Source organism: Tupaia chinensis, unplaced genomic scaffold, assembly GCF_000334495.1.
Source record: "Tupaia chinensis unplaced genomic scaffold, TupChi_1.0 Scaffold000362_1, whole genome shotgun sequence".
Classification (NCBI taxonomy): domain Eukaryota; kingdom Metazoa; phylum Chordata; class Mammalia; order Scandentia; family Tupaiidae; genus Tupaia; species Tupaia belangeri.
Window position 1 is genome coordinate 4,443,102 of NW_006159859.1, and position 9,341 is coordinate 4,452,442.

At 38.2% G+C, this 9,341-nt stretch overlaps 1 protein-coding gene across 7 annotated transcripts in view; it reads left to right on the forward strand.

Annotated features, from left to right (window-relative positions):
* ADAD1 (adenosine deaminase domain containing 1) overlaps window positions 1-9,341 on the forward strand; it is a 155,110-nt gene that overhangs the window by 2,780 nt on the left and 142,989 nt on the right. For 5 of the 7 annotated variants that reach the window (XM_027773679.1, XM_006153126.3, XM_014589581.1 and 2 more), the window contains exons 2-5: window positions 403-582; window positions 2,026-2,214; window positions 5,672-5,839; window positions 7,432-7,500. In XM_027773679.1, the coding sequence (XP_027629480.1) occupies window positions 411-582; window positions 2,026-2,214; window positions 5,672-5,839; window positions 7,432-7,500 (598 nt within the window). In that variant the 5' untranslated portion in view covers window positions 403-410. Of the gene's footprint in view, window positions 1-6; window positions 29-127; window positions 253-402; window positions 583-2,025; window positions 2,215-5,671; window positions 5,840-7,431; window positions 7,501-9,341 lie in introns of those variants that run through there. The other 2 variants (XM_006153124.1, XM_006153127.3) reach the window with 2 other exon arrangements.

Genomic DNA, 9,341 nt, shown 5'->3' on the forward strand with positions numbered 1-9,341 from the left:
CGCGGAGAGGGCACGAAGGACGACTTGGGTGGGTGGGAGTTAGGCCGGGCCAGGAGGCCGCTGCCTGGCGGGCTGCTGACTCTGCCTTTGCTTGTTCTCTTACTTCGTAACCTTACTGAAGTCTCCCCAGATCCCTGGGTGAATTTAAGAGTTTTCCAGGGGCTGCTGGCCCAGCTCTTTTTGTAGCTGAGCGTGGGGAGGGAATTCAGGAGACGAGAGCTCCCAGTCTCAAGACACCAAGTGGGTCCCGAGGTCAGTTAAGGAAGGATTTGTCTCTAGTGTTGAGTGCACTTGTGAACATTATTTGCAGAAACATAGGATTATTTTTTTTCCTCAGAGTATTTTTAGTATACCTAATATTTTGCTTTTCCGTTTCTTTCCAATTTTTATCATGCTCTTTAGGTGAGAAAATGTCTGGTAACAATGATTGGTTTCAGAGTCCTCGGGTCCCTAGCTTTGCTCAAATGCTTAAAAAGAACTTGCCAGTTCAGCCATCAACCCAGAGGGTAACTACACCCAAAGTATATTCCTCAGAAAGTTACAGCTTGTCAAATATGGCATCCAAGGTTACACAAGTGACAGGTAAGACTTCCTATTCATGTGTAATAAAGCCTCAGTTCTGTTTGATTTGGGGAGGGCCAGTTAGTATTGAGCCTTTGATTTCAGTGTTTCCACATTTACCAGTGGCCATGCCCCATCTGGAGCCTAAGCTGACTCCCAAGTCTGCAGGAGGCTGATAGAACTCCATTCCCAATCTGCTCACTTAACAGTGTGTTACCATCTTGATTATTGAACCACTTCAAGTATGTCTTTAGAACATCACTCAAAAGGTGAAACCTTAAGGAAGGAACTGGACTTTAGAGTGGTTTGTTATTACACATATTAATCAGTGTAAGGTACAAAGCAGGGCAAACATACTTTTTTTTTTTTTTTTTTTTTTTTTAAAAATAGATCCCTGCCACAGGGTATCTATGTGTTTTGTGAGAAAGAGACAAAAGACAGAAGTCAACCCTCCCCCAGGGGGATGGCTGCCCGGTAATCCCTTCTCCTCTATTCTCCCCTTGGGATTTTGGGTATGCTCGCACACAATCCTGGAGTGAGTTTTAAGCTGTGAGATCCAGCACTTGGATGGTAGAACACATGGGAGTCCAGTGAGGTAACCATTATGCCTCCTACTGGTTCCCAAACATACTTTAAAGACACTAAGGCAGCCGGTGGTGGCCAATGGCAATGTAGCAGTGTGTGATGTTGAAGCCTCATAGGAGAGTCTAGGATTCAGTCCTAGGGGGTTTCCCTGTACGTGATGATTTCAGCTGTCTGAGGCTGGAGATGGATCACACCCTGTTGGAGGTGCCTGTTTTTTTTTGTTTGTTTTGTTTTAATTTGTTGTATGGCACATGTGCTTGCCGGAGACTTAAAATGAGAAAGCACTTCCCTGGGGGAGAAACGACCACTCTGCAATCCCTTCTCCTCCACTCTTCTCTGGGGATTTTGGGCATGTAGACACATGAGCCGGGTGTGTTTTTCAGGCCACCAGATCCATGACTTGAACCATACCATCAGCTATGTGGGATCCAGCTGCCTTAACCTCTACACCACCTGGTGCCTATTTCTTTTTTTGTATCTCTGCCTCATGGAAGAAATAAACTTAAAGAACTTATTTTGGATTTTGGTGTGGAAAGGCAATATAAAATTGTGAATGGGAGCCAGAAACTAGGTTCTGTTCTCCAATCTATCTTTCTCCGTTCTGGGCCTTAATGACGTCATCTGTAAAAATGGTCTCTGAAGACCTTGATATCAGTACAATTCTATGATTTATATCACTTCTTTCTAAAATAGTACTATGAAAGATACATGCAGTAACATGTTTGTCATGTGTGGCAAAAATTTTTAATAGAAACTTGTGAAAAATACATTATGACTATGTGCATCTGGGTCAAGATTTCATTTTCTGGGAGAATTTAGTGTTTTTGCTAATTTTTTTAAAAATTAGCCAAACTGACAAGCATAATCATTTATTTTTAGGTAATTTTCCAGAGCCATTACTTTCCAAAGGTATTTCATCTGTTTCAAATCCTGTTCTTCCTCCAAAAAAAATACCTAAGGAATTTATAATGAAATATAAACGTGGAGAGATAAATCCTGTGTCAGCCTTACACCAGTTTGCACAAATGCAGCGGGTTCAGCTTGACCTTAAGGAAACTGTAACAACAGGCAAGTACAGAGTTGTTCTGCGTAATTTTTATAGTACTGAAAAGTAATTTCCTATTAAAACAAGAGTATATATATGGTGGTTAATTTGGTTATTTCCTGTTACATTGGAGTTATGTAACTACTAGTATGTTTTGACAGATCTTTTTCTTTAAAAGAATTATTTATTCATTCATTCATTTTAATTTGACCAGAGAGAGGGAACGTGAGAAAGCCACCAGGTCCGGGACTCGAACCGTTGTAGGCCATGTGGGAGTGTTCAGCTCCTTCACCACCATGCCACTTGATGGTCCCCAATGTTTTGACAGATTCTTATGTTCATATCACTTTAGCCTTTTAGCTTCTGCAAGTAGTTGGCATATACAAAAAATTTTATAATCATTAAATTTCAATTTGTTGTTTGTGGCTAGCTGAACTGAAAGCAACTGTGGATTATTTTGAGGTATAAATACTTGTACTACAGTACTTTTGTAGAGATCCTAAATATTTAAACTTGGAGTGTTTTATGAGAAGGATCAATGTTGATGATGCCTAAGAAGAATTAGGGCCAAATTTAGCTTATGAAATCCAAGTATTAGATGTGAAAAGAGCACTTACATGATTGGTACTCTTATCTGCAGGCTTTTCTGTTACAATTGTCTCCATTCTCCCTAAACCTCCAAACCAGGAGACTTTGTTACTGTGTTCCTGTGGGATGCCAGAATACAGAACAGTAAGATGCAGAAAGCAGCTTTTGATCATGTCACGTATGGCCAGTGATTAGGAAGAACTTTAGGAAGGTGGAGGAATAAGAAAATAAGTGCTCTTAAGAGGCATTGATTAAAACCACGAGGCTCAAAACATAATTTAAAAAATATTGTTGTGCATGTGTACACATACACTAGTAGTTCGGTTTCTTTTGATTTCTTCAATTTTCTTGGTAATAAAAACCAGTGTGGACCTCAAAGCTAACATATTTACAAAAGAATTTAAAGCTGTCAAGATTTTTAATAACGATGTCATACACACATCAAGTTTCATTCTTTTTTTGGGGGGGCGGGGGGGGTTGTTGTAGTGCATGTGCACTCGCCAGAAAGACAGAAACAGAGAGACAGAAAGTGAGAAATCACCCCCGGGGGGGATGGCCATGCCACAGTCCCTTCTCCATTTTTCCCTTGGGATCTTGGGCATGCACGCACATGTACCTGGCATGAATTTAAGCCACCAGATCCAGGACTCAAACCACAGTCAACTACATGGGAGTCCAGCGACATAGCCATTACACCAACTGCTAATCCCCAAGTTTCATTCTTGATGATGAGACACCAGTAAACTAATGGGTGACAAATAGAAGGTGGTATTTTCTTAATGTGAAAGGTGGGCTTAATCACTGTAAAACTAATTAACTTTCTTCTATTATTCTCAGACTGCCCTTGGGAAATGTAGCTCTTGGTCAGTACAAGAAACAAAAAACTTGATCAGGGCAAATCTTCACTGCTTTGAAAGAAAACTGCTCAAAAACATGACTTATCAGTTGTTCACTTTATGTTTAAAGCACAGTCGAGTGATATGATTTAGTAGATTTTGCTAGTGAGTCCAGAGTATCTGTATTTTTAACAAGCTCTACATGTGATTTATATCCATACCAAATTTGAGAATCTGGGTTATAAAGATGTTGAAGGTTAAGGATTCTTTTGGGTTGTTGGAAAAGTCATGACACAGTTTTTCTCAGGAAAGTACATCATGACTTTCCCTATGACCCAATACATTCTGACAGAAGACCTGTGTGACATGTACTATCTCTTATTTATATATATACATATATATATATACAAGAATCACCTGGGCCACTAGTTAAATACTCTTTAGAAATTTGGGTTCAAACCCAGGTGATCATGAAGGAAGTAACCTGAGAAACTGAGATCTCAGATGATTGAAGGGGAAGCAGTTTACTCTAGATATAGTCAGGAGTTCCTTACAAATCCTTGATGTCTGTCTTAATGAAATAGTTCATGGAATTTGATTGTGACTACATGAGGAAATCAGATAATGGGGCTTATGTGCAGTGAGACTGTACCTAACTGTCCATACTAAGGTGCGTAGACTTAGGCTTCTGAAGGCTTCCTAAAATCCAGATACCAACAAATAAAACCTGAAAAAGACATTCTTTGACCTGTGCATTTAGGAGATGATTCTGTTCATTTTTTTAAATCAGGTAATATGAAAGCTAAGTAAAAGTAATTGCATAAAAGTAATCCGTCTAGGAATTTTGGATGAGTGGAAATTCAGTTTAATTTTTTCAAATGAAGTTAGTTTATCTCTTTCATGAGAGAAAGACAAGTACCCTAACAGAATCTCACACATAATCCTTTTCTACTCAGCCAGAGGATCACAGGCATACATGTTCACCTGGTATGTACAGGTCAACCTTGAGAACCAAACCCCTGTTTTCCATATGGCTTCCAGCCTTCTAGGGTAGCACACTACTGCAACACCACCATGACTGGACTCAGTTTAATTCTATATGATACCGTTTGTTGTTGTTTTGTTTGTTTGTTTGTTTTGAGAGGTTTTTGCTATAGGGTGCGTGCGCTTGCCAAAAGACAGAAAGAGACAGAGAGACAAAACACGAGAAATCACCCCCCAGGGGTGATGGCCACGCCGCAATCCTTTCTCCTCTCAGGATATTGGGCACGCATGCACATGCACCCGGCGTGAGTTTAAGCCACCGTGTCCGGGACTCGAACTACGGTCAACTACATGGGAGTTCAGCGACAGAGCCATTACACTAACTGCTGGTCCCATGATATCTTTTTTGTAGTGGCTTTTGTTTTGATTTTTCTTGTGTGTTCCACCCTCCTCCTTTTGTCCTAAGCTATTATGTGGTTGGGAAAGTCATGACTTATTTTTCTGTTTTTGTATGTAAAAATATGGCATGACTTTCCTGATGACCCAATATAATGTATTGAGTTGTTTACCATGATGCCCTAATGGGTACATAGATTTTCTTCAAAGGTGGGGTGACCCTTGTATTCTGAACTTTAGACGAGTATTAGGATAGCCCAAGAGTGTAAGAAAATTCAACTTCATCTCTGTTGAAATTTTAAAGAGAGACATTACCAGAAGTCTCTACATTTTGCCTCTCCTTGTTCATTAGCTAGATGTTTGAGGGCTGACTGTTGCCATGTATTATACTAGATACTGTAACCCACATGTAATATCTGTATTCTAAAACTGGCCCTTACACTGAATCTAGAGCCAGTCTATACAGAAATCTTCAAGAACTGGTTAGAGGCCCACTCAGCTTTAGTTTTAGCCATTATTGGCCCTCCAAAAAGATTTAAAGAGTTGGTGTTTCTCAAGTATTCATCAATAATTTTCTAGGATTTTTTTTTACCAATTGTTTTCCTGTATGTAAAGACATTATTTGCAAGAATATGCTGTGAATTATTGTAATATTCACTCTGAGTTCTTTTTCAAGGTAATGTTATGGGACCATATTTTCCTTTTTGTGCCATGGTGGATGGTATTCAATATAAGACTGGACTGGGGCAAAATAAAAAGGAGTCTAGATCCAATGCAGCTAAATTAGCCCTTGATGAGCTTCTACAATTGGATGAACCTGAACCAAGACTTGTGGAAACAGCAGGTAAACCTTGATTATAAAGTGTTTATAAAATGTATCATTTTTCAGAAGAAATTACCAGAAAGATTTATGTTAATAAAGAGTTACTTGGCAAATACAAGATAGAAGTTTCAGGATTTGAATAATCTCTTCAGTTGCTATCTGATGATGTATTGTTAAAATATTCTCTGTATATGAGCACCAAAAGATATAATTACATTGCTAAACCGCCAACTTGTCAGATTGTTAATGAGTTCAAGTTCTGAAATGTGTTTTTCTTTGTAATCTATTAGATGCTTATTATGCACTTAACACTACATTTAATGTTTTGAGGTTTTTAATGAAATTTTTGAAAAGGCTGCCTGTGTTAAATTCAGCAAATGGTAGTTGAGAAAATAATGGCCTAAGGCAACACAGCAAATAGGTTAACAGTGTAAAAACAAAAACCCAGAATTACATTAATTGCTCAGTTTGGAAAATTGTTCCTTGGCAAACAAGTTATATGCCCTCTAAACCTAAGTTTCATTTGAAAGTTGAGAACAATAGTAGTAAATACCTCTAATGGCTCTCATTGGGATTAATATATGAAGAGTCCTTAACCAGCGTCTGATAAATAATACACCATCAAGTAATAGTAGTACTTACTAAGCACTATCAATTTGTAAAATGTAGATTAGCAATTAGCAGGTTTTGCTGGTATCAACCCACTTTAGGTATACTATGTCCTAGCCCTGCTTCTTACTCAAAATTAAATACAAAGTAAAAATTCTGTTTGTTTTCTTTGACTTTATGAATGATTTTTAAGAGAGATTATTTTCATTGAACCCTTAGATTTCAGAGCCTCTTCACTTAAGCTTTTCTAATTTTTTGTCCCTCTGGTTTAGTATTACATTCCCCCCTTGTTTCTTTTTCCTGTAATCACTAACTTTGGAGACCAAATTGTATAGTAATTGCAAAAAATGAGACTCACGTTAAAAACTTTGAATGTAGCATTTGTCTAGAAAATAGCCTGGTAAAAAGGCTAATGCCTTTATTTATTTTTTTTGGTAGAAGTATATTTTTGCCTTAGAGCACCTGCACTCCTCAGAGAGAGAGACAGAGAAAGAGACACAGATAGTGCAATCCCTTTTCCTCTGTTCTCCTCCCGGGATCTTGGGCACGCATACATACTCACCCAGTATGTTTCATGTCACTAGGTCTGGGACTTGAACCACGGTTAGCCTGTGGGAATCCAACGATGTAAACATTCCGCCACCTGCTGGCCCACTCATTTATTTTCTGATAGAATATTAGTTAAAATATTTTACACATTATTATTATAAATAGAAAATTGTTCTTACGTATCTAAAATAGGACTCCATTTAGCCACTTTTCAGAATGTTTCAGAACAAGCTATATAGCAGGGTAAGATCAGGAAACTCAAAAACTTGTTTGCATAAATTATTTGGAAATAGGAAAGACATTTACTGAGACTGAGCTAATGGGTATCTAATGGCCTAGAAGCGGCAGAAAAAGTAATCATTCTTGGGCTACTGTTTTATTACTGAACAGTAAGGTGTCAGCTTCTTAGAAAGTTGAAATTTCATGTTGTGTTAACGTTTTTGTTTCATTTACAGGTCCTCCTCCTATCCCTGCAGAACCTGTTGTTTCAACTGAGCCAGCATATGTTTCAAAAGTATACTATGGTAGGAAAGTCCTTTGTGATGTTTTTTTCTAAAAGTGTAACCCAATTAAAAATTATAACAACAATTAAAATATGTGTACGTTTGAAAATATACATTAATGTTTTCTCATTCAAACCTTTCACACTTTGGGTCAGCTCTGTAGTGCAGGGATTAAATACTGTGCAGAGGAAGTCAGATCCCAAGTGGCTGACTAGGGTTTGAGTCCTGGCCCCAGTGGCTTGAAAAATACTCCAGGTATGCAGGTGTGTACCCAGAATCCTGATGGGATGTAGAATTGGAGGTAATAAGATTGCAGGATGACCGTGTCCCATTGGGTGTGTGCATGCATGTGCACATGTTTTCTCTCTCCCTCTCTCTCATGTGCATATGACTTCTGGCCTTAAAAAATGTTCACTCTTGGGACCAGCAGTTGGTATGATGGCTGTGTCACTGGACTCCATGTAGTTGACCACAATTAGAGTCCCGGTGGCTTAAACTCATGCCTGGCATGTGTGTGTGTGTGCATGCCCAAGATCCCAAAAGGAGAATGGAGAAGGGATTGTGGCGTGGCTGTCCCTCCTGGGTGGTGATTTCTCATTTTGTCTCTCTGTCTCTGTCTGTCTGGCAAGCGTATGTGCCCTATAGCAAAAAAAAACTCAAAAAAAAAAAAAGTTCACTCTTTACAGAGGGGAGAATTGCCTTCTATACTGTGCAAATTAGAGGAAAATAAGTAAGGAATAGGAATTGAAGAGTTTTCTTTTCCTATATGGAGATGGTGTTTATTACTTTCATGTACTACTTTTTGAAAGTTCTATTGTGGATTTGTCATTAATGAAAACCAATGGCTTTCTGATGCTTGGTGGTTATTTGGTGGATTCAAATAATTAATCCTCTTTAAAGCACCAGTTATCACTCAGGCTCAAGAAAGCTACAGCTATAATTGTAGTTACTGGTTGTGTGACTTAGGACCAGTTACTTTTCTGTGTATCATAGATTCCCTCATGTATAAAATGGCTATTACAATAATTACTTCATTGGGTTATTGGAAGGATTAAATTAATTCATATATGTAAAATACTTAGATCAGGGCCTGGCATAGTAAATGCTCACTAAATAATAACCATTATTTAGTTTATAACACTATTATGTTTAGCATGATATGATAGTTCTTACATGTTAGCTCAGTCTCAGTAAATGTCTTTCCTATTTCAAAATAATTTATGCAGACAAATTTCTGAGTTTCTTGATCTTACCCTTCTGTATAGCTTGTTTATCTATGTTTTCCATTAGATTAAGTCACTCTTGAAAGGCAGGATTTACTCTGACTGTCTAGGTAGTAGGCCCCCCTATCTGGCTATAGAGTATCTGTAAAATTAAAAAGAAAAGGAGTCTTTTTTTTCATTTTTGTTTTCTAGGTCTGGATGTTAGAAGTTGAAATTTGTATGCCTAGTCAACTATGCCTATGTCTTTCATTGTCAGTCTAAGACAGAAAAAGATCTTTGCACATTTACATGCTTGCAGGGAGTAAAAGGTCCAGATCAGGGAAAATAGGCACATTCAGAAGATAAAATTCACCAAAAGTTACATATAGTCATTTGACCTGCTAGTCATAAGAACTGACGAATACAAGTGTGGTAAGGAATCTGCTGTAACAGTGAACTCTTAATTTAGGAAGAGGCTCTTGTCTTTCCTTTTAGCCTCTGTGGACATTTTTCATGGACAGTAGAGTTTGGGGCCATGAATTGCCATAATATACATTGCTGTTAGTCTGAGAAATCATAATTTATGAGGAAGAAAGAATATGTAGTTACAAAATAGGAGTATAGTCAGTTTGGGAGGCTCAGGTGAGGAGTTGAGTGTCA